Here is a 25,545-nt window from a genome sequence, read left to right on the forward strand (position 1 = left end):
GGTGCGACTGATCTAATTACAACTAACAAAGGGCAAACAAGCAATCTTCTCGCAGTCCTGTCGCAAGTACAACTGGAAGAACCCTTAAAGCATGTATAATTGTATATACAAACTGAAGCGACGAATGAAAAATTTTACTAAACCTGGGATTCGAACCCAGATCGCCTGCACACTAGGCAATGAACTAACCACTGCGCCATCCTGGCACAGTGGCTTCGCACAACCGCGTGGTCTACCCTAGCACGTCTCCCTCCTCAATCCAAATTTCATTCTCGCCTTAAGCCACTGATATTCCCCCTGAAGTGTCTGGAACCAGAGTTTCATTTGATTAAAAGCGCCTGAACCCGGGTTTCTGACAGATTCCCCTGTTTCGTTCGATGTTGAGGTGCTATTCCAATACAACTGGAGAGATTCTGCAAGTGAGCTGAGGCATGAATGGGAATCTGGATTGAGAAAGGAGTTGGGCAAAGCCACTGTGCCAGGGTGGTATCGTGGTTAACACATCCGCCTAATGAGCAGGAGCCCTAGGTTCGAATCCCGGCCTTGGTACAGATTTTCATTCTTCGCTTCAATCTGCATATATACCATAGATGTTTGATACTTGAGAAGGTCTCTGGAACCAGTAGTTTCATTTGATAGTTTAATGCATGGTACACTAGAGATATTCACCGAGGAAACATGTAGCTGTAGATAAAAGACGGCAGAAGCCGCTAGCAGGTACTTACATTGGAGCAGTTGAGTTGTTGGTCCCCTTTGAGAAGCACTCGGAAGGGTCAACTGAACTCGATAGCATTATATGCAGGGCACACTGTAAGAGAAAGCACAAATCCTTGATACAAATGTCTTCTTTAACAAACAGTGTATTAATTAATTAATGAAAAGCGCTAGTTTGCTTTTTTCTATAGTATTACTTTTATTGTGTTAACCGGTTCTCGGCTTACGGGGTCATCTTTAGGCATTTACTGACTACTGTCGCCAAAGAAATTACATTGTTTGTAAACGACACTGGAAAAGAAGTTACAAATTTAGCAGAAAAGTAGAGTAAATAACATCTTTGACAGTGTGGTGGCAAGGAAATGTAAAAAGTTGAACGGTAAATAAATATAAACAGAGTAGACAGGAGAAACTTTAACAAAAAAATGGAACAGCACGCCTACATAACAGTTTATATTAATAAACAAAAGCAATAAAATAGAATAAAATTAGTTCTTGACAATGCTACATCAGGAGGTATAAAACATGGAGAGTGATACACCAACCAACTCAAAGAAGAAAGAATTATCAATGTTACTATAGAATATATGAGGTACTTAAGCAATACCAGTAAGATAAACAGAAATGCAGGAAAATGGTGGAGTGTGAGGGAACATACAGTAAATGCCATCTCTGAGAGTGTGGTGGTACTGCATTCTAAAAAGTAAAAAGTTAAACAATCTTCAAATATAAAATGCGCAAACACGAAAAACATTAACACTATACTCAAAACTGTACCTATGTAACAGTTTGCCGTAAATAAACGAACCAATAAAACAAAAACTGTACTTGATGATACAACTACAACAGGCATTAAACATGGAAAGTAATAAATGTACCAGTTAAAAGAAAGACTTAACAGTTGTAACTGAACTCTAAATGGATTACATAGACAGTCCAATAAAATAAAAGAATTCAGTGAATGCAGGAAAATTCATTAATTAATCAGCATATAAAGACATTCTTACATAGCATCTCACAGTGTAAAAAATCGTATCGTATCGTACAATGAAAGCACACTAGGGTTCTTCGGAGAGAATTGGTGATGAACAGGTCAAGTCACAGCCTGACGTGATCAGGTAATAAGAAAAATTGCAAAGGGGCTTGCCGAGTGTCTGTTGTGTTTTCAATACCATGTGATGCTGAAGTCCGAGCTGTGGTAACCAGTAGGGAAACACTCCATACGATCAAAAAAACTAATTAAAGGAGATAATTATGTTACACAATGGAAAATCTTACTGAATTATAATTAAAAGAGGTGGCCCAGTCAAGCATGACGATAAGAATACCACACCACACACACAGACATGCTAGTGAGTATAGAGATCATGTAATCTACAAAACAAACAAGTGTTTACTATAACAGTCAGCTTTACTATCGAAAAACAAAACACACGAGGTACCCCCGGAGACACACAGCTAAACGTTTACTACTTGGGTAAAGGGTTGTCATGATGGAGTCTAATCTTGGCACAGGTGGGTGAACACGATACATGTAAAGTTACGCGGATAATGCACGAATACGACTATAAGTTTGGTTAGTAAACTACAGGGAGAATACGGAAAAATCGAGTCAAACGACAGTGAGATCGCCAAAGCGCATATTGAAAGCAAACTACATGTCTTCGAAGTATTAAAACGGAATAACTGGCTCCTGTAGGGAGTGAAAAAATATCGCGTCCCTACGGATTGGTGTTCGCATCGATGGCCCATCGTATCAACTCGTTGCGTGATTGCAGAAGGCAGTGGCGCCGTCGGCTTGAGCCCATGAATTCAGATGTCTCTCTGTAATCGGCACTCAACTGGAAACATCTCTGCACGGCCACAAGGCTCGCCTCGTCAGTCGTCCGGCAACGGGTCTCTGTGCTTCGAACTTCTAACATGAAGTCATTATTCTCCAAACAGCTAGAGTTCTCTTTCTGGACTCTCTGTAATTACACCGTTTCTGTCAGAGCAGGGATCTGTCTGGCCAATGGTGGCAGACATTGCAAGTTCCGTCCTTTAATACATAAGTAAAGATGTGAAACAATCTCCTACTCTTTCTAACTTTTGCTATATCCAACCAATAATGCTCTGGGGTGCGGTGAGACGCCTGATACTCATGCACGGACGAGAAACTGCATACTCTATGGAAAATAACACTAAGAATTAACCGGAACGCTGGATGCTGAAACTTTAAACCGAACTGTATGTGGTGTCACCACCAGACACCACACTTGCTAGGTGGTAGCCATTAAATCGGCCGCGGTCCGCTAGTATACGTCGGACCCGCGTGTCGGCACTGTCAGTGATTGCAGACCGAGCGCCGCCACACGGCAGGTCTAGAGAGACGTCCTAGCACTCGCCCCAGTTGTACAGCAGACTTTGCTAGTGATGCTACACTGACAAATACGCTCTCATTTGCCGAGACGATAGTTAGCATAGCCTTCAGCTACGTCATTTGCTACGACCTAGCAAGGCGCCATTACCAGTTTATATTAAGATTGTAAAACCTGCACAGTCAAGAGCGATGTACACCAATTATGGATTAAAGTTAAGTATTCCAGCAGCAACGTACCTTATTGGCTATATTAATTACATTGTCATTTTCCAGACCTCACGCCAGCCTGCGTGAGCTTAAAGGCGTGCATTTCGGCCTCCTCTAGCAACACGGTGTTGGCTCTTCTGCCAACACAAAACTTTATTGTGTGATGTCGCTCTTGAGCTATCGAAGATCCACACGCTAGCCCCTGGGAAGAGACACCTGGCTAAAGAGTACTTAACTTGCTAAAAGTCTTCTACAAATAGTGCTGCGCTTTTTTTCGACAGAAAGAGGCGTCCTTGTCCTGGGGGGACACGAATGCCGTTCTGTTTACCTGAGGCTGGGACTTCGTCTCAGGCTCTGAACTCTTTTATGGAAATCATCTCCCTTTAATAGGGCTGTTACCGTTTACTGGCCAGCTCGTAGGCTCCCAGCTGTGCAGTCCCTTCACCATAACAAAAAGAGAAGTGGGAAGAACGCAATAAAGGGGACAGTCACTGAACGTACTGAATCGTGATTGAAACTGAAATATGTTGTGTGACAGTTTCAAAGAAAAGTGGTCACCTAACAGACTGAAATTCAGTTTGTTACAACGCTAGCGTTTGAGAAGTAATTTCTGAAAGATCATTGTAAAAAATCCACTAATATGTAAAATTAACATGTTGCATGCAAACGTAGACGATATGTTGATAACTAGAACATCTGTATGTATTGAGGCAAAGATACATTGCAAAAAGTGGTCATTCACCATCAGAAAATATATATCCAGGAGACCAACAAGTTCGGTAATTCCTTTTTTAGTACAATATTTCGTGTTTTTACTGTCTTCTCAAGGTGCTGCGAGCCAAAGTGTTAAACGGTTGTGGTTGCACTACATTTCTTTTTCCTCCCACCAGTTGCGATGTACATCTCTTTGGCATGCAATACAGCAACGATCAGTTACCTATCTGAGAACCCCAGCCAACAAGTGAGACCGATTACGTGCTTGTAAAGGTGGGACAAATGTCCAATCGTAACTAACGCCTGCTTATTATCTACAACAAGGGTGGGTCGCACACTCATTTATGCCCTGCAGCTATGCTAGCTGAAATGAAGTAAGCCACACCGTGCGCCTACAGTCGAAATTCTAAGTGTGACAGTTTTGCGACTCAAACACAAATGACAAATTATTGTGACAAATCGCTTTGAATTATTATTAGTAGACAACATCAATGATTTCAATTTTTATGATTTGATTGCTTGTTCATCAATGAAAAGGCACTAAATAGAGTTGTGACCTTACAAGAGGTATGCAGATATAGCATCATATAAATTTACGATAATAATACTTCTGCAGTAAAGCTTGTATACAGGTTATCCCGAGCTAACGCACTTAGTTAAGGTTCAGTATCCCGTTAAACAAACTAATTTTGTTTGAGCATTAATAAAATCTTTTTTGCTAAAGAGAAACGGTTATCAAAGGCAACGGAAATAATAATAAATCCTTTGCTGCTCATAATCTGACACTCCCAAAAGTTAGAGTTCCAGCTGACTGCTAGATTCGAAGCAACTGTATATTCTCGCAAAAGTTAAAGTATCGAGCGGTCGACCATCACCTGACTACCGCAAGTGAACTCTCACACATACATGCATACATACAAGTTACCACATCGCTGTTTCAGAACGGTGTCGCCGCGTCTGCGCGTGGCCGTTTGTTCACTCGCGACTGTGCCAGGTTAACAAATTTAACGGAATGGTCCACAAATCAAAATTCAAATAACTTATAAGTAATGAATACACGTTAAGACAGGCGTCTCTCTACGCAGGTCATTGCCTGATCTAACAGGATAACCACACATTTGCAATAACCTCGGAAACGCCTCGTTTGCCGACCGTCACATAGCTTCACCTACAGCAGTTTCCCCTATTAATTACGATCCATCGAGCAAACAGAATGATTCTATAATTGTGTTACAAACTTTCAGGGATCATGGAGGATGCTTAACGTATCAGTTCGATGTAAGGAAACGTCAAAGTCGAAAGAATTGCGCAGGGGGCAACCCTATCATGCTAAGTTTCAACAAAGTCGAACATCAACTCACTTTGGACTGAGGCTTCGTGAACGCCTGGATAGACATTCCCTGAAAAGTGGATAGGCAGAGGAGATTCTGTACTTGAGTTCTTATTGAGGGCCCGTGTGAAAAATCTTTTGTACAAGAAGCCATTCGAAACTGGAGAGGACCTTCTGGAAAGAATTCTCACTGCCTGCGACACTGTTATAATGACACAGGTGATATTAGAACGGGTACGACAGAACTTTGTGGGACGATGCCATGAGTGCATTGACGCTGGAGGACGTCATGTTGAACAACTATTGTACATGTAGCAGCTTGCGTTACTTGTGTACTTCATTATTACTACACTCCTGGAAATGGAAAAAAGAACACATTGACACCGGTGTGTCAGACCCACCATACTTGCTCCGGACACTGCGAGAGGGCTGTACAAGCAATGATCACACGCACGGCACAGCGGACACACCAGGAACCGCGGTGTTGGCCGTCGAATGGCGCTAGCTGCGCAGCATTTGTGCACCGCCGCCGTCAGTGTCAGCCAGTTTGCCGTGGCATACGGAGCTACATCGCAGTCTTTAACACTGGTAGCATGCCGCGACAGCGTGGACGTGAACCGTATGCGCAGTTGACGGACTTTGAGCGAGGGCGTATAGTGGGCATGCGGGAGGCCGGGTGGACGTACCGCCGAATTGCTCAACACGTGGGGCGTGAGGTCTCCACAGTACATCGATGTTGCCGCCAGTGGTCGGCGGAAGGTGCACGTGCCCGTCGACCTGGGACCGGACCGCAGCGACGCACGGATGCACGCCAAGACCGTAGGATCCTACGCAGTGCCGTAGGGGACCGCACCGCCACTTCCCAGCAAATTAGGGACACTGTTGCTCCTGGGGTATCGGCGAGGACCATTCGCAACCGTCTCCATGAAGCTGGGCTACGGTCCCGCACACCGTTAGGCCATCTTCCGCTCACGCCCCAACATCGTGCAGCCCGCCTCCAGTGGTGTCGCGACAGGCGTGAATGGAGGGACGAATGGAGACGTGTCGTCTTCAGCGATGAGAGTCGCTTCTGCCTTGGTGCCAATGATGGTCGTATGCGTGTTTGGCGCCGTGCAGGTGAGCGCCACAATCAGGACTGCATACGACCGAGGCACACAGGGCCAACACCCGGCATCATGGTGTGGGGAGCGATCTCCTACACTGGCCGTACACCACTGGTGATCGTCGAGGGAACACTGAATAGTGCACGGTACATCCAAACCGTCATCGAACCTATCGTTCTACCATTCCTAGACCGGCAAGGGAACTTGCTGTTCCAACAGGACAATGCACGTCCGCATGTATCCCGTGCCACCCAACGTGCTCTAGAAGGTGTAAGTCAACTACCCTGGCCAGCAAGATCTCCGGATCTGTCCCCCATTGAGCATGTTTGGGACTGGATGAAGCGTCGTCTCACGCGGTCTGCACGTCCAGCACGAACGCTGGTCCAACTGAGGAGCCAGGTGGAAATGACATGGCAAGCCGTTCCACAGGACTACATCCAGCATCTCTACGATCGTCTCCATGGGAGAATAGCGGCCTGCATTGCTGCGAAAGGTGGATATACACTGTACTAGTGCCGACATTGTGCATGCTCTGTTGCCTGTGTCTATGTGCCTGTGGTTCTGTCAGTGTGATCATGTGATGTATCTGACCCCAGGAATGTGTCAATAAAGTTTCCCCTTCCTGGGACAATGAATTCACGGTGTTCTTATTTCAATTTCCAGGAATGTAGATCCTCAACAGGGGAAAATTGTCTGAGTATAATGGAGACTACTCACTGGGAATTTCAAGATAAGCGTTCGGATGTTGAGCGTTGTGCAAGCCTAATGCGGGGCTTGGGTAGACTTCCCGTTATAGCTTTCGACTCAGTCGTTTCTGGACTATGGGTCCTTACTTGAATTTGATGCACTTACACTTCTCCATCATCCCCGAAATTTTGTAAAATCAACACTGAATCACCCTGTATATAATAATAAAATTTTTAGTATAATTTGTATGGTTAAACAGACAACAAATCTTGTGTGGCTCACTGTTTCATGCAAATGTTTTCAAGTGACGCCATTTAACTTACGTGCAAGTCAGTCACCAGTAATCGAACACATTCCACGTTGTTAAAATTGTGAAGGCTACGTTTAAGGTACAAATGGGGGTAATTATAATTACAGCATTAGTAAAATGAGTAAAGCGCAAGTAAGGCAACTTACGTATTCAGTGACAGGGCAAGGGGGGGGGGGGGGGCGACGGGATGGAGGGGAGGGGCAGGAAGAGCACCTGAAGGGAGGAGGGAGGGAGGAGCTGGGAGGCACATCAGTTATGTCCGTGATGTGGAAAAATGTTCTCGAACCGACCTCCGAAAACCTCACTCCTGCATCAATATCTCTAAACAAATGGCAGTGTCCTGGCTGAATGACTCATCATGGTTGAGCCCAAATCGCTAAGTATAGAAACTTGAAATTTGGAGAAGGTGTGGATCTTATATTGTAAGCCTCGTTCAAGAAGAAATTTTTCGAAATTCCAACGGTAAGGGGGTGAAATAGGGGATGGTGAATTTTTCAAAAAATGTCGCTGTTGAGGCAATTTCGAAGCTAGACCTACGAAGACTGGTATTTGGTTTCTCGGCCGAAAATGAAGAAATTTGTGTATCAGCATTTTTGGAGATTTAACCCTTTCAGGGTGACATAGTGAGCGAAGGTTTTTTTTTTCTTTTTTTTTTGTGCCTCCTGCTCCGCGGCACGAATCTGCCCGACGGATTGGTGTCGAGGTCCGGTGTGGCGGTCAGCCTGTGGATGGTTTTAGAGGCGGTCTTCCATCTGCCTCGCGAATGTGGGCTGGTTCCACTTATTCAACCTCCGTTACTCTATGTCGGCAATTGCTGTACAAACACTTTCTCCACATACACGTACACCATAATTACTCTACCACGCAAACATTTGGGGCTACACTCGTTTGGTGTGAGACGTTCCCAGGGGGTCCACTGGGGGCCGAACCGCACAGTAACACTGGGTTAGGTGTGGGGCGGCGGTGCAGTGGGAGGACTGCTTTGGCCTGTTGTGAGGTTGTAAACCACTGAAGGCTACGGCGATACGAAAACTCTCTTTCGTTTCTAGGTCCACGGTTCAACACACACGCACACACACACACACACACACACACACACACACAAAATCATTTTAAAGCTTCATTTAGGAACATTGGTATTTGACTTCCCTGTTAAAAATTAAAGAAATATGTGTGTCAGTGTGTTTGGAAATTGAACACCTATGGGACGGAAACATGGGATGAAAACTTTTATGCTAAATCTGTAAAAAAATTGTATTTGGCTTCTCTGTTAGAAATAAAACACACGCATGTCACTGTTTTCAGAAATTCCACCTGTAAGGAGGTGAAATAGGAGGTGTCTCGTTTTATGATAATACTTCGTAGCGAAAGTATTGTTATTAAACATAAATCTTTGAGAACTGCTGTTTGACTTCTCGGATACAGATGAAAAATTACGTGTTTCTCTGTTTTTGTAAATTCAAGCCTAAGTCGGTGAAATAGGGTCAGACTGTTTCGCTGACTCATCCCGCTGTCTAGCCCAAGCCGCTAACGATAGAAACTTGATGTTCGGAGAGGGCGTAGATTGTATGCTGTAGGCATCGTTTAAAAAGATATTCTCGGAAATTACACTCCTAAAGGGGGTGAAAATTGAAATTAAGTGCTTTTTCAAAGTTTGTCGCTATTAAAGGAATTTGGAAGCAAGAACTACGAAAACTAGTATTTGGTTTCCCAGTCAGAAAATAAAAAAAATACGTCTTTCAGCATTTTTGGAATTTCAACAACTAATGGGGTAAAACAGCGGGTGAAAATTTTTTGAAAATAAATAATTGCTAAAGAACTACAAAAGGATTTTTAAGGCTACGTCTATGGCAACTGATATTCGACCTTTCGATTAGAAATAGAAAAAATACGTGTTTCAGTGTTTCTGGAAATTCAGCCTCTCAGGGGGGGAGTGCAATAGGGGATGAAAATTTTTAGGAAAATACTTACTGTGGTGTCACCGCCAGACACCACACTTGCTAGGTGGTAGCTTTAAATCGGCCGCGGTCCATTAGTACATGTCGGACCCGCGTGTCGCCACTGTCAGTGATCGCAGACCGAGCGCCACCACACGGCAGGTCGTGAGAGACTTACTAGCACTCGCCCCAGTTGTACGGACGACTTTGCTAGCGACTACACTGACGAAGCCTTTCCCTCATTTGCCGAGAGATAGTTAGAATAGCCTTCAGCTAAGTCCATGGCTACGACCTAGCAAGGCGCCATTAACCTGTTTCAGACCTAAATCCAGCCTGCGTGAGTTGACGCGTGCATTTCGGGCTCCTCTAAAAATTAGTGTACGTTGTGTTGGCTAATCTGCCGACACAACACTTACTTACGCTAAAATAAATTTAAAGCTAAATTTACGAATATTTGTACACTCCTGGAAATTGAAATAAGAACACCGTGAATTCATTGTCCCAGGAAGGGGAAACTTTATTGACACATTCCTGGGGTCAGATACATCACATGATCACACTGACAGAACCACAGGCACATAGACACAGGCAACAGAGCATGCACAATGTCGGCACTAGTACAGTGTATATCCACCTTTCGCAGCAATGCAGGCTGCTATTCGCCCATGGAGACGATCGTAGAGATGCTGGATGTAGTCCTGTGGAACGGCTTGCCATGCCATTTCCACCTGGCGCCTCAGTTGGACCAGCGTTCGTGCTGGACGTGCAGACCGCGTGAGACGACGCTTCATCCAGTCCCAAACATGCTCAATGGGGGACAGATCCGGAGATCTTGCTGGCCAGGGTAGTTGACTTACACCTTCTAGAGCACGTTGGGTGGCACGGGATACATGCGGACGTGCATTGTCCTGTTGGAACAGCAAGTTCCCTTGTCGGTCTAGGAATGGTAGAACGATGGGTTCGATGACGGTTTGGATGTACCGTGCACTATTCAGTGTCCCCTCAACGATCACCAGTGGTGTACGGCCAGTGTAGGAGATCGCTCCCCACACCATGATGCCGGGTGTTGGCCCTGTGTGCCTCGGTCGTATGCAGTCCTGATTGTGGCGCTCACCTGCACGGCGCCAAACACGCATACGACCATCATTGGCACCAAGGTAGAAGCGACTTTCATCGCTGAAGACGACACGTCTCCATTCGTCCGTCTATTCACGCCTGTCGCGACACCACTGGAGGCGGGCTGCACGATGTTGGGGCGTGAGCGGAAGATGGCCTAACGGTGTGCGGGACCGTAGCCCAGCTTCATGGAGACGGTTGCGAATGGTCCTCGCCGATACCCCAGGAGCAACAGTGTCCCTAATTTGCTGGGAAGTGGCGGTGCGGTCCCCTACGGCACTGCGTAGGATCCTACGGTCTTGGCGTGCATCCGTGCGTCGCTGCGGTCCGGTCCCAGGTCGACGGGCACGTGCACCTTCCGCCGACCACTGGCGACAACATCGATGTACTGTGGAGACCTCACGCCCCACGTGTTGAGCAATTCGGCGGTACGTCCACCCGGCCTCCCGCATGCCCACTATACGCCCTCGCTCAAAGTCCGTCAACTGCACATACGGTTCACGTCCACGCTGTCGCGGCATGCTACCAGTGTTAAAGACTGCGATGGAGCTCCGTATGCCACGGCAAACTGGCTGACACTGACGGCGGCGGTGCACAAATGCTGCGCAGCTAGCGCCATTCGACGGCCAACACCGCGGTTCCTGGTGTGTCCGCTGTGCCGTGCGTGTGATCATTGCTTGTACAGCCCTCTCACAGTGTCCGGAGCAAGTATGGTGGGTCTGACACACCGGTGTCAATGTGTTCTTTTTTCCATTTCCAGGAGTGTATTTCACTTCTCGGTTAGATATAGAGAAATATCTGTTAGAGGATGAAAGTTGCTATGGGAATTTCTCCACAGAACGCGAAAGGCATGATTAACAAAAACTTTGGACTCAAGCTACAAGTATCGCTTTTTAGACAGAAGTACATTCGGAAAACACCACGCTTATATGGCCTTAACTAGTGTGAAAAGCTTAGAAGGTGTCGCAGTTTGTGTACAAGGTGAAAATTCGATTGAATAAAAACAAAAACAAAAACAACTCTGCACGACATACAGTCTACGCGAGCAAAGTGGCAGGAGCTAGGCTAGTCTTATATATGAAAATGTATGAGTATTTGTTCGTCTTCTAAGTGCTCGTATACCATTCATCTGATTGCGATGAAACTTTGCTGAGTAGTTGAGTGCATTCCCGGGAAGGTTTCTGTGGAGCTAAGAACCACCTCCCACAAGGCTGGGGACAGAAAGGGGATGACAAGAAACTTGTCTCAGGAACATCTGGAGTAACTGCAAATAAATTTTATATATACAAGAACCTTTATTTGTAAAAATTTTTGTAGGGCTGCTATGCCACACACACGCTCAGGAGTGGCAGTAGGGATGAGAAGACATGATAATGACCGACACTATTATCAAATCATATGTTCTGGGGTCGTTGCATTTGTTGGTAACTGTCACGATCACATTTTACCCCTAGAGTCAAGTAGCTTGTTTCCTATGCACCACTGCCAGTTTACTGTAACCCTCACACCCTCACAGTGATGATTCAATACACAAATGGCGTCGCGATTAATTACTGCAGGCCCCAACCGAAATCTCTCCAAGTGACTAACGCGGCTACGGTCACTGTATCAAACTTCTCCTGGAATTCTGGGAGTCAGGTTGCTTGTTTCTGATTCACCACTGCCAGTTTCCTGCAACCCTCACAGCCTCACATTGACGATGCCACAAATAAATAGACTCGCGATTAAATACTACAGGCTCCAGCCAACGTCTCTCCAAGCGACTAACGCGGCTATGGTCACCGTATGGTAGTCAAGTATCGTGTTTCCGATGCACCACTGTCAGCTTATTGTAATTACTGTAACCCTCACAATGACGATGCAACACACAAATTGCGTCGCGATTCAATACTACAGGCTCCATCGGACTTCTCTCGAAGCGACTAACGCAGCTACGGTCACCGTATGGAACTTCTCATAGGAGTATAGTTGCTTGTTTCTTATGTACCACTGACTTTTTACTGTAACCCTCACACCCACACACTAACGATTCAACACACAAATTGTGTCGCGATTCAATACTACAGGATCCATGCCGACTTTTATCCAAGCGACTAACTCGGCTACGGACAAAGCATGGACTCCCTCCTGGGAGTAAAGTTGATTCTTCCGATGCACCACTGACAAATTAGTGTAACACTCGTATCCTCACATTGTCGATGTGACACACCAACTGCGTCGCGATTCAACACTCCGGGCACCTTTCGAGTTATCTCCAAGCGTCTAACGGGCTACGGTTATCGTATGGAACTTCTCCTGGAACTCACGTTGTCTGTTTCCGATGTACCACTGCCAGTTTACTGTAACGCTTCTACCGTCACATTGACGACGCAACACACAAATTGCGTCACAATTCAATACTACAGGCCCCAGCCCATAGCTCTCCAAGTGACTAACGCGGGTACGGTCACCGTATGGAACTTATACTTGGAATCAAGTTGGCTGTTTCTGATGCATCACTGCCAGTTATCTGTAACTCTCACACCCTCCACACTGACGATGCAACACACAACTTGCATCGTGATACCATACTACAGGCTCCAGCCGACTTCACTCCAAGCGACTAACACGACTACAGACAATGTAAGGACGTTCTCCTGGTAGTCAAGTTGCTTCTTTCCGATGCACCACTGACCAATTAGTGTAACACTCGTATCTCACATTGTCGATGCGACACACCAACTGCATCGCGATTCAATACTCCGGGCACCATTCGATTCTTCTCCCAGCGACTAACGCGGCTACGGTCACCGTTTGGAACTCCCCCTGGGAGTCAGGCTGCTTGTTTAAGATGCACAACTGCCAGTTTACTGTAACCCACGAACTCTCACATTGACGATGCAACACACAAATGGGTCGCGATTCAATTCTACAGCCTCCAGACGACTTACCTCCAAGCAACTGAAACGGCTTCAGTCACCGTTTGAAACTTAACATGGGAGTCATGTTGCTTGTTTCCGATGCACCACTGCCAGTTTACTCTAACACTTGCACCCACATATTGACGATGCAACACACAAAATTGCGTCGCGATTCAATACTGCAGATTCCAGCCGACGTCTCTCCAAGCATCTAATGCGGCTACAGCTACCGTGTGGAACTTATCCTGGGAGTCAAGTAGCTTGTTTCCGATGCACAACTGCAAGGTTATTGTAACCCTTACAGCCTCATATTGACGATGCCACACATGAACTGTGTCGCGATTCAATACGACAGGATCCATACCGACAGTTCTCCAAGCCACTAACGCCGCAACGACCACAGTATGCAATTTCTCCTGGCTGTCAAGCAGCTTGTTCACGATGCACTACTTCGATTCCCGGCGGGGTCAGGGATTTTCACCTGCCTCGAGATGACTGGGTGTTTGTGTTGTCCTCATCATTTCATCATCATCCAGGAAAGTGGCGAAATTGGACTGAGCAAAGATTGGGTAATTGTACGGGCGCTGATAACCACGCAGTTGAGCGCCCCACAAACCAAACATCATCCTCATCATCACACGATGCACTACTGCAAGTTTACTGTAACACTCGTACCATCACATTGTCGATGTAACACACAAAAATTGCGTCTCCATACAATACTACAGGCCCCAGCCGACGTCTCTCCAAGTGACAACATGGCTACAATATAGAACTTCTCCTGGGAGTCAAGTAGCTTGTTTCCGATGCACCACTGCCAGTTTACTGTAACCCTCACACCCTAACATTGACTATGAAACACACAAATATTGTCGCAATGCAATACTACAGGCTCCAACCGACTTCTCCCGAAGTGACTAAAGCGGCTACGTTCACTGTATGTAACTCATCCAGGGAGTCATGTTGCTTGTTTCCGATGCACCACTGACAATTTGTTGTAACCCTCACACCCTAACATTGACGATGCAACACATAAATTGTATCGCGATCCAATACTACAGGACCCATGCTGACATTTGTCCGAGCAACTAACGCGGCTACGGTCATCGTATGGAATTTCTCCAGGGTGTCAGGTAGCTGGTTTCCGATGGATTATTGCCAGTGTACTGTAACCCTAGCACCCTCACGTTGACGATACACCACACAAATTGAATCGTGAACCAATACTAGAGTCTCCAGGCGAATTCTCTACAAGGGCTGCGGTCATCATATGGAACTTCTGCTGGGAGTCAGGTTGCATGTTGCCGATGCACCACTGCCAGTTTAGTGTAACCTTTTAACCATCACATTTACGATGCAACATACAAATTACGTTGCGATTCAGAACTACGGGGTTATTGCCGAACTTTCTGCAAGGCAATAAAGCGATTACTGTCGCCGTATCTAACTTCTAATGGTGGTCAAGTTGATTGTTTCTGGTTACTATAGGACTCGCACCCTCAGATTGACGTTGCAACACACCAATTGCGTCGCGGATCAAAACTCCGGGCTCCATTCGACTTTTCTCCAAGCGAATAACGCGGCTACAGTCACCGTGTCTCCTGGGTGTCCAGTAGATTGTTTCCGATATACAACTGCCAGATTACTGTAACCCTCCCACCATAACATTGACGATGCAACACACAATTTGCGTAGCGATTGAGTACTACAGGCTCCAGCCGACCTCTCCAAGTCACTAACGCCGCTATGGTCAGTGTATGAACGCCTTCAGGGAGTCACTTTACTTGTTTCCGATACATCACTGCCAGTTTACTGTAACCCTCACACCCTAACATTGACGATGCAACACACAAATTGTGTCGCGAACCAATACTACAGGCTCCAGTCGACTTCTCTCCAAGTGACTAACATGGCTACAATCACCATATAGAACTTCTCCCGGGAGTGAAGTGGCTTGTTTCCGATGCACCACTGCAGGTTTACTGTAACCCTCGCATGCACACACTGACGATGCAACACACAAATAGAGTTGCAATTCAATAATACAGGCTCCGCCAAGCGACTAACTCTGCTACGGTCATGGTATGCAACTTCTCCTGGGAGTGAAGTAGCTTGTTTCTGATGTATCAGTACCAGATAACTGTAACCCTCGCAGCCTCACATTGACAACGCACTGCACAATTTTCGTCGGGATTCAATACTGCATTCTCCATGCCGAGTTTTCTCCAAGTGGCTAATGTGGCTGCGGTCACCGTATGGATCTCCTCCTGGGAGTCAAGTACAGGGTTATTACAAATGATTGAAGCGATTTCACAACTCTACAATAACTTTATTATTTGAGATATTTTCACAATGCTTTGCACATACATACAAAAACTCAAAAAGTTTTTTTAGGCATTCACAAATCTTCGATATGTGCCCCTTTAGTGATTCGGCAGACATCAAGCCGACAATCAAGTTCCTCCCACACTCGGCGCAGCATGTCCCCATCAATGAGTTCGAAAGCATCGTTCATGCGAGCTCGCAGTTCTGGCACGTTTCTTGGGAGAGGAGGTTTAAACACTGAATCTTTCACATAACCCCACAGAAAGAAATCGCATGGGGTTAAGTCGGGAGAGCGTGGAGGCCATGACATGAATTGCTGATCATGATCTCCACCACGACTGATCCATCGGTTTTCCAATCTCCTGTTTAAGAAATGCCGAACATCATGATGGAAGTGCGGTGGAGCACCATCCTATTGAAAGATGAAGTCGGTCTCTAGTTGTGGCATGAGCCAATTTTCCAGCATGTCCAGATACACGTGTCCTGTAACGTTTTTTTCGCAGAAGAAAAAGGGGCCGTAAACGTTAAACCGTGAGATTGCACAAAACACGTTAACTTTTGGTGAATTGCGAATTTGCTGCACGAATGCGTGAGGATTCTCTACCGCCCGGATTCGCACATTGTGTCTGTTCACTTCACCACTAAGGAAAAATGTTGCTTCATCACTGAAAACAAATTTCGCACTGAACGCATCCTCTTCCATGAGCTGTTGCAACCGCGCCGAAAATTCAAAGCGTTTGACTTTGTCATCGGGTGTCAGGGCTTGTAGCAATTGTAAACGGTAAGGCTTCTGCTTTAGCCTTTTCCGTAAGATTTTCCAAACCGTCGGCTGTGGTACGTTTAGCTCCCTGCTTGCTTTATTCGTCGACTTCCGCGGGCTACGCGTGAAACTTGCCCGCACGCGTTCAATCGTTTCTTCGCTCACTGCAGGCCGGCCCGTTGATTTCCCCTTACAGAGGCATCCAGAAGCTTTAAACTGCGCATACCATCGCCGAATGGAGTTAGCAGTTGGTGGATCTTTGTTGAACTTCGTCCTGAAGTGTCGTTGCACTGTTATGACTGACTGATGTGAGTGCATTTCAAGCACGACATACGCCTTCTCGGCTCCTGTCGCCATTTTGTCTCACTGAGCTCTCGAGCGCTCTGGCGGCAGAAACCTGAAGTGCGGCTTCAGCCGAACAAAACTTTATGAGTTTTTCTACGTATCTGTAGCGTGCCGTGACCATATGTCAATGAATGGAGCTACAGTGAATTTATGAAATCGCTTCAATCATTTGTAATAGGCCTGTAGGTGGTTTTCGAGGCACCACTTACAGTTTCCTGTAACACTCGCACCATCATATTGACGATACAACACACAAATTGCGTCGCGATACAATACTACAGGCTCCATGCGACTCTTCTCCGAGCGACTAATGTGGCTACCGTCACCATATGGAACTTCTCCTGGGTGTCATGCGGCTTCTTTCCGATGCACCCCTACCAGATAGCGGTAACCCTCGAAGCCTCACATTGACCATGCACTACACAAATTTCGTCGAGCCTCAATTCTACAGGCTCCATGTCGACTTTTCTCCAAGCGACTAACGCGGCAATGGTCACGGTATTTAACTCCTCCTGGGGGTCAAGTTTCTTATTTCCGATGCACCGCTGCACACTCGCACTCTCACATTGACGATTCAATACACAAAGTGTGTCACGATTCAATACTACAGGCGCCATACAGACTTCTCACCAAGCGACTAACGCAGGATACGGTCACCGTATGGAACTTCTCCTGAAAGTCAAATTGCTTGTTTCCGATGCACCACTGCCAGTTTACTGTGTCCCTCGCACACTCACACTGACGATTCAATTCGCAAATGGCGTCGCTATTCAGTAATACAGGCTCCAGCCGACTTCTCTCGAAGCAACTAACGCGTCTACGGTCGCCGTATGGAACTTCTCTCCTGGGAGTCAAGTTTCTAGTTTCCGATGCAAGACTGCCAGTTTAGTCTAACCCTCGCACTCTTACATTGATGATGAAACACACAAATAGCGTCTCGATCCTATACTACAAGTTCGAAGTCGACTTTTCTCCAAGCGACTAACGCGGTTACAGTTACTGTATGGAACTTCTCCTGGTAGTCAATTATCGTGTTTCCGATGCAACACTGTCAGCTTACTGTAACCCTCGCACTCACAAATTGCGTACAAGGACAGTCGGGGTCGGGGGGAGGGGGGGGGGGGTACAAAGGTATATAATTTGCTATTTAGAAAGATTTTCTGTGACAGTAAGACACCCATAGCATCCTTATGGCAGGGTGTTTGGAGCTAGAAAGCGTTACATAGAATAATTCTGGTACGCCGGGGGATTTTTAAAAAAAATTGGTATATACTTGACCCATTTCATGTATAAAAATACTGTCGTAGTAAGATAGCCTTACTGTCACTAGGGTTGTGGGTGACGATGACAAACAAGGCCCAATTAGAAACGTCCAGCAACGGCCTGTTGGTTTTTCTTTCACACGGGCGGTAGCTGGTTCCCATCCCGAAACCTTCACAGGCGTGCGCACAGCTCACCATAGTTTCATCGCAATAGGATGAAAAGTGTAGCAGAGAATAGACGACGAACAAAAAAACAAACTTCAAACTAACTTCAAGAGTACGAGGCGCGATATGTCTCATATACATTGATCAATGCATCAACCACAATGTAAGAATACACTGCAGAGAACCAAAAATTTTTCTAGTGTGTATCGGAGTCAAGCTTCATGCCACATCGCTGATACCACGGATACACGCAGCGTCCTTTGTAAAGTCGCATGGTGTAAAACAGCGGAGAATCAATCACTTGCTACAGACAGTTCTTTTTAGGGTTCCACACCTCAGTAGCAGGTGCGGCTTGTAATTAAACATGTTTGGAAGGTGACTATTGACCGGTTTCAGTCATGGACCAACTTCACTGGTAAGCGTTAAAATAGTTTAAGCCACAAATTACATTTATCATTACTTAAACAATGTGTAGAGCATGTCATGAATATCAACATACGGAACAGGACTTTCAGAAGCAAACATATTAATTCCAAGTGTACATAGAGCTGTATTCTGCGTACACTTGATATTAGTATTGCTTCTAAAGATCTTTGTCGTTCAAATGGTTCAAATAGCTCTGAGCACTATGAAACTTAACATCTGAGGTCATTAGTCCCCTAGAACTTAGAACTACTTAAACCTAACTAACCTAAGGAGATCACACACATCCATGCCCGAGGCAGGATTCGAACCTGCGACCGTAGCAGTCGCGCGGTTCCGGACCGAAGCGCCTAGAACCGCTTGGCCACCGCGGCCGGCGATCTTTGTCGTATTTTGGCATTCATGACATGATAAATGTAATGTTGTGGCTTAACCATTTTAACGCTTTTCCGTGAAGATGATCCATGACTGAAACCGGTCGATATTTGGGTTTGAAATAAAAGCAGTTGATGGTCAAACGTGCATTTTAGACATCGTAGCCACGCCGTGTGGCTGCCTGGTTTGAGGCGACATGTCACGAAATGCCCGGCCCGACCCACCGGAGGTTAGAGTCCACCCCCGGACATGGGTGTGTGTGTTGTTCTTAGCATAAGTTGATTTAAGTTAGTTTAAATAGTGTGTAAGTCTAGGAACCGATGGCCTCAGTAGGTTGAACATTTTATACATTGTAATCAAAGATTCTAAGGCGGAGAGAACCCAAAATATATATATTGAAATAAATTTCTCAGTAGCGTATTACAAAATTTATATTATCAGAACGCATTTCGAATATTTCTCAACGGATTTAAATAATCTGGGTCAAAGTTCTTGCAACATGATGCGTTATATCAAGCGATGTTATTCTTATAAGTAGGTGGTTAAAAAAAATGGTTCAAATGGCTCTGAGCACTATGGGACTTAACATGTGTGGTCATCAGTCCCCTAGAACTTAGAACTACTTAAACCTAACTAAGAACCCTCTGCCAGGCACATAAGTGTGAATTGCAGAGTAACCACGTAGATGTAGAGTAGCTCGTCTTCAGGATGCGCCTTGAAATGCCGTTTAGCTCTTGGTAGCCCAGGTTTGCAGCCGTGGCTTCCTCGGAATATAGCTATTACCGGCGTCCCGAAGACTGGAATTTCAGCCTAAGCATGTTCTGCCAATCTGCACGCAATATTCACGTTCCACTGCTTACATCAAAAGGGAATAAACAGAGTTGCTGAAACTTCGCTATCGAATCCGTGTCTCTGTACACACGTATCTCTATTGTGCTATGATGCGTTATTAATCGACATTTATCACTGTTGTTTCGATAGTGTTTTAGACAGATTTTTGTTTCTGCCGCTGGTTATACTATCCAGCTTCGGAATAAGTTTGTAGATGTCTCGCCAGAGTGCACGACAGTACGGGAACGTATCAACCTAGCGAGAGTTTCACGAATTATTGGAGGAAAAAGCGCGCGAAATATGTCCCTTTACTTTAGTTTCCTTGCTTGCTCATTGCGGGTAACATGCGTTATTAGTAAGTTTATTTTTGAGAATGTATTATACATGAGTTTAGTGAGTTTTGTTTTTTGCGAGTAACAGCAGCATAACACATGTACGAAAATAAGATGATATAAATTCAGTGTGCAAGTTAAGAAGCAAAATTTTGGACCATGCGGGTAAGATGTAAACATGGTTGGTTGGTTGGTTGCTTGGGGAAGGAGACCACCAGACAGCGTGGTCATCGGTATCATCGGATTAGGGAAGGAAGTCGGCCGTCCCTTTCAGAGGAACCATCCCGGCATTTGCCTGGAGTGATTTAGGGAAATCACGGAAAACCTAAATCAGGATGGCCGGACCCGGGATTGAACCGTCGTCCTCCCGAATGCGAGTCCAGTGTCTAACCACTGCGCCACCTCGCTCGGTATGTAAACATGAATCAAGAACAAAAACTGTGTATAAGTCCAGGTAAGGGTTGTTGTTGTTGTGGTCTTCAGTCCTGAGACTGGTTTGATGCAGCTCTCCATGCTACTCTATCCTGTGCAAGCTTCTTCATCTCCCAGTATCTACTGCAACCTACATCCTTCTGAATCTGCTTAGTGTATTCATCTCTTGGTCTCCCTCTACGATTTTTACCCTCCACACTGCCCTCCAATGCTAAATTTGTGATCCCTTGATGCCTCAGAACATGTCCTACCAACCGATCCCTTCTTCTAGTCAAGTTGTGCCATAAACTTCTCTTCTCCCCAATCCTATTCAATACCTCCTCATTAGTTACGTGATCTACCCACCTTATCTTCAGCATTCTTCTGTAGCACCACATTTCGAAAGCTTCTATTCTCTTCTTGTCCAAACTAGTTATTGTCCATGTTTCACTTCCATACATGGCTACACTCCATACAAATACTTTCAGAAACGACTTCCTGACACTTAAATCTATACTCGATGTTAACAAATTCCTCTTCTTGAGAAACGCTTTCCTTGCCATTGCCAGTCTACATTTTATATCCTCTCTACTTCGACCATCATCGGTTATTTTACTCCCTAAATAGCAAAACTCCTTTACTACTTTAAGTGTCTCATTTCCTAATCTAATTCCCTCAGCATCACCCGACTTAATTTGACTACATTCCATTATCCTCGTTTTGCTTTTGTTGATGTTCATCTTATATCCTCCTTTCAAGACACTGTCCATTCCGTTCAACTGCTCTTCCAAGTCCTTTGCTGTCTCTGACAGAATTACAATGTCATCGGCGAACCTCAAAGTTTTTACTTCTTCTCCATGAATTTTAATACCTACACCGTAATTTTCTTTTGTTTCCTTTACTGCTTGCTCAATATACAGATTGAATAACATCGGGGAGAGGCTACAACCCTGTCTTACTCCTTTCCCAACCACTGCTTCCCTTTCATGCCCCTCGACTCTTATAACTGCCATCTGGTTTCTGTACAAACTGTAAATAGCCTTTCGCTCCCTGTATTTTACCCCTGCCACCTTCAGAATTTGAAAGAGAGTATTCCAGTTAACATTGTCAAAAGCTTTCTCTAAGTCTACAAATGCTAGAAACGTAGGTTTGCCTTTTCTTAATCTTTCTTCTAAGATAAGTCGTAAGGTCAGTATTGCCTCACGTGTTCCAACATTTCTACGGAATCCAAACTGATCTTCCCCGAGGTCGGCTTCTACCAGTTTTTCCATTCGTCTGTAAAGAATTCGCGTTAGTATTTTGCAGCTGTGACTTATTAAACTGATAGTTCGGTAATTTTCACATCTGTCAACACCTGCTTTCTTTGGGATTGGAATTATTATATTCTTCTTGAAGTCTGAGGGTATTTCTCCTGTCTCATACATCGTGCTCACCAGATGGTAGAGTTTTGTCAGGACTGGCTCTCCCGAGGCCATCAGTAGTTCAAATGGAATGTTGTCTACTCCCGGGGCCTTGTTTCGACTCGGGTCTTTCAGTGCTCTGTCAAACTCTTCACGCAGTATCTTATCTCCCATTTCGTCTTCATCTACATCCTCTTCCATTTCCATAATATTGTCCTCAAGTACATCGCCCTTGTATAAATCCTCTATATACTCCTTCCACCTTTCTGCCTTCCCTTCTTTGCTTAGAACTGGGTTGCCATCTGAGCTCTTGATATTCATACAAGTGGTTCTCTTCTCTCCAAAGGTCTCTTTAATTTTCCTGTAGGCAGTATCTATCTTACCCCTAGTGAGACAAGCCTCTACATCCTTACATTTGTCCTCTAGCCATCCCTGCTTAGCCATTTTGCACTTCCTGTCGATATCATTTTTGAGACGTCTGTATTCCTTTTTGCCTGCTTCATTTACTGCATTTTTGTATTTTCTCCTTTCATCAATTAAATTCATTATTTCTTCTGTTACCCAAGGATTTCTATTAGCCCTCGTCTTTTTACCTACTTGATCCTCTGCTGCCTTCACTACTTCATCCCTCAGAGCTACCCATTCTTCTTCTACTGTATTTCTTTCCCCCATTCCTGTCAATTGTTCCCTTATGCTCTCCCTGAAACTCTGTACAACCTCTGGTTCTTTCAGTTTATCCAGGTCCCATCTCCTTAAATTCCCACCTTTTTGCAGTTTTTTCAGTTTCAATCTGCAGTTCATAACCAATAGATTGTGGTCAGAATCCAAATCTGCCCCAGGAAATGTCTTACAATTTAAAACCTGGTTACTAAATCTCTGCCTTACCATTATATAATCTATCTGATACCTGCTAGTATCTCCAGGATTCTTCCAGGTATACAACCTTCTTTTATGATTCTTGAACCAAGTGTTGGCTATGATTAAGTTATGCTCTGTGCAAAATTCTACAAGGCGGCTTCCTCTTTCATTCCTTCCCCCCAATCCATATTCACCTACTATGTTTCCTTCTCTCCCTTTTCCTACTGACGAATTCCAGTCACCCATGACTATTAAATTTTCGTCTCCTTTCACTACCTGAATAATTTCTTTTATCTCGTCATACATTTCATCTATTTCTTCATCATCTGCAGAGGTAGTTGGCATATAAACTTGTACTACTGTAGTAGGCATGGGCTTTGAGTCTATCTTGGCCACAATAATGCGTTCACTATGCTGTTTGTAGTAGCTAACCCGCACTCCTATTTTTTTATTCATTATTAAACCTACTCCTGCATTACCCCTATTTGATTTTGTATTTATAACCCTGTAATCACCTGACCAAAAGTCTTGTTCCTCCTGCCACCGAACTTCACTAATTCCCACTATATCTAACTTTAACCTATCCATTTCCCTTTTTAAATTTTCTAACCTACCTGCCCGATTAAGGGATCTGACATTCCACGCTCCGATCCGTAGGACGCCAGTTTTCTTTCTCCTGATAACGACGTCCTCCTGAGTAGTCCCCGCCCGGAGATCCGAATGGGGGACTATTTTACCTCCGGAATATTTTACCCAAGAGGACGCCATCATCATTTAATCATACAGTAGAGCTGCATGTCCTCGGGAAAAATTACGGCTGTAGTTTCCCCTTGCTTTCAGCCGTTCGCAGTACCAGCACAGCAAGGCCGTTTTGGTTAATGTTACAAGGCCAGATCAGTCAATCATCCAGACTGTTGCCCCTGCAACTACTGAAAAGGCTGCTGCCCCTCTTCAGGAACCACATGTTTGTCTGGCCTCTCAACAGATACCCCTCCGTTGTGGATGCACCTACGGTACGGCCATCTGTATCGCCGAGGCACGCAAGCCTCCCCACCAGCGGCAAGGTCCATGGTTCATGGGGGGCAGGTAAGGGTATACGCACAATTTTAAGGAAACAGTGTATGATGCATCTGAGTGGTCGTGTGCGCTACATCAGTTATAATATTTTCGTCATACATGACTATAAATACGACAAATACGACGTGTAAATTACCATGACGGTTGCTCATGTCAGCCAATCGCAGCACTAGATTAGTGAACTCATGGAAACATCACTGTTCCGTCACGCGAACTAATAAACGCCGCAGTTTGAGCGCAGAAAACGTTAACCGTCAGACGTTTAGAAATGAAAATATCAAAACCATTAAACATGCAGCGAAGCTAACATACAGTGCGTTTTCTAGTACGATTTGTTTTGACAAGCTATCGGTAAATGTGACGTTGGGAGATAAATAGGCTACCTATAGATTCTATCTTACAAGGGAATGGTCAGACTTGTCATGCCGAAACATGTATTGATTTTTTTAGCACTGTTATTTAACTGTGCAAATGGTCCGTATGCAAAATTGTAGCTGCTGACATGAACTGGAAGTCACCTAAAAAAAATCACGAACATGGCTGTGTTTTCTGCTTGGCGCTTGCAGTGACGGCTGGCCACCCCTGGAAATGGCGAGTCGCGAGCGTTGTGCGCATGGTCGGGAAGCGCGGCCGTCTTATCGCGGCGTTCACTAAAGAGGAATATCGCTGCAGGGTTTTGGTGGAAATGGTGAACGAATATTCGTTTCTGTGGCATGCACGTCCTTTTAATTTCTGGTACGTATTTCGAAACATACCGTCCTGAAACTGGTTAGAGATGTGAAAGACGTTCTTCACATGTTCATCTATACTCCGCAAGCCACTTTACGGTGAACATTCAATCTCCCCTCACAGGTGATGGTGGACCCAGTAAATGTTTTGCTGCTTGCCATGGAGATATACCACAGATGCCAAATGAAGCAATCAACAGAAAACACGCGTGAATACTATGTGTTGTGCAACATGGTTGTTAAACTTCTAGACGAGCATGTAAATGGCGCAGACATGTGGCTAGAAATAATTGAAACACTCGATATTGCAGACTGTGCAGACGGCGAAGACACCTACAAAAGTTGCACTCATGAAGACTCTCCGAGTGACAGTGTCACGTACCATCATCAGTTATCTCCGAAAGTAAAACCAGCAAATACAATTATCTTACCAGACAAAGAAAAAGCGGTGACGTATTGGTTGAACGAAAGTGGTAAGAAACGCCTACGTGTCAATGCTGTTCAAAATAAGTATCGCTTTGTGCGTTCTGAACGTGAATTGTATAGATGGAAAAAGGAAGTCGCTGGAAGACGTAAGAGTCGACTGGAAATTGCGACGGAGATAAATGCGCGACTTTTTGAGCTGTTTACCGATGCCAGACAACAGTCATTTAGTGTCAGCGATACAACTTTGCGTGATTGGGCGTTAGATATTGCCAACGTGATAGGCGCTAAAGAATTTACAACTTCTCAAAGTTGGATTAGTCGCTTCAAAAGATCACATAGAATTGTGGCAAGAAAAATAACAAAATTTGTATCGAGAAACAGGTCGGAAAATGAAGTGACACAAATCGAAATGATAGAAGCTTTTCTTACGAATGCAAAAAATAAGATCGC

General features: G+C 45.1%; 1 protein-coding gene across 1 annotated transcript in view; it reads right to left on the reverse strand.

Annotated features, from left to right (window-relative positions):
- Positions 1-721: 721 nt before the first annotated feature.
- LOC126150785 (uncharacterized) overlaps positions 722-25,545 on the reverse strand; it is a 127,824-nt gene continuing 103,000 nt past the window's right edge. The window contains exon 4 of the mRNA XM_049915898.1: positions 722-808. Within this exon, the coding sequence (XP_049771855.1) occupies positions 722-808 (87 nt within the window). The remainder of the gene's footprint in view (positions 809-25,545) is intronic.

This window comes from Schistocerca cancellata, chromosome 2, assembly GCF_023864275.1.
Source record: "Schistocerca cancellata isolate TAMUIC-IGC-003103 chromosome 2, iqSchCanc2.1, whole genome shotgun sequence".
Classification (NCBI taxonomy): domain Eukaryota; kingdom Metazoa; phylum Arthropoda; class Insecta; order Orthoptera; family Acrididae; genus Schistocerca; species Schistocerca cancellata.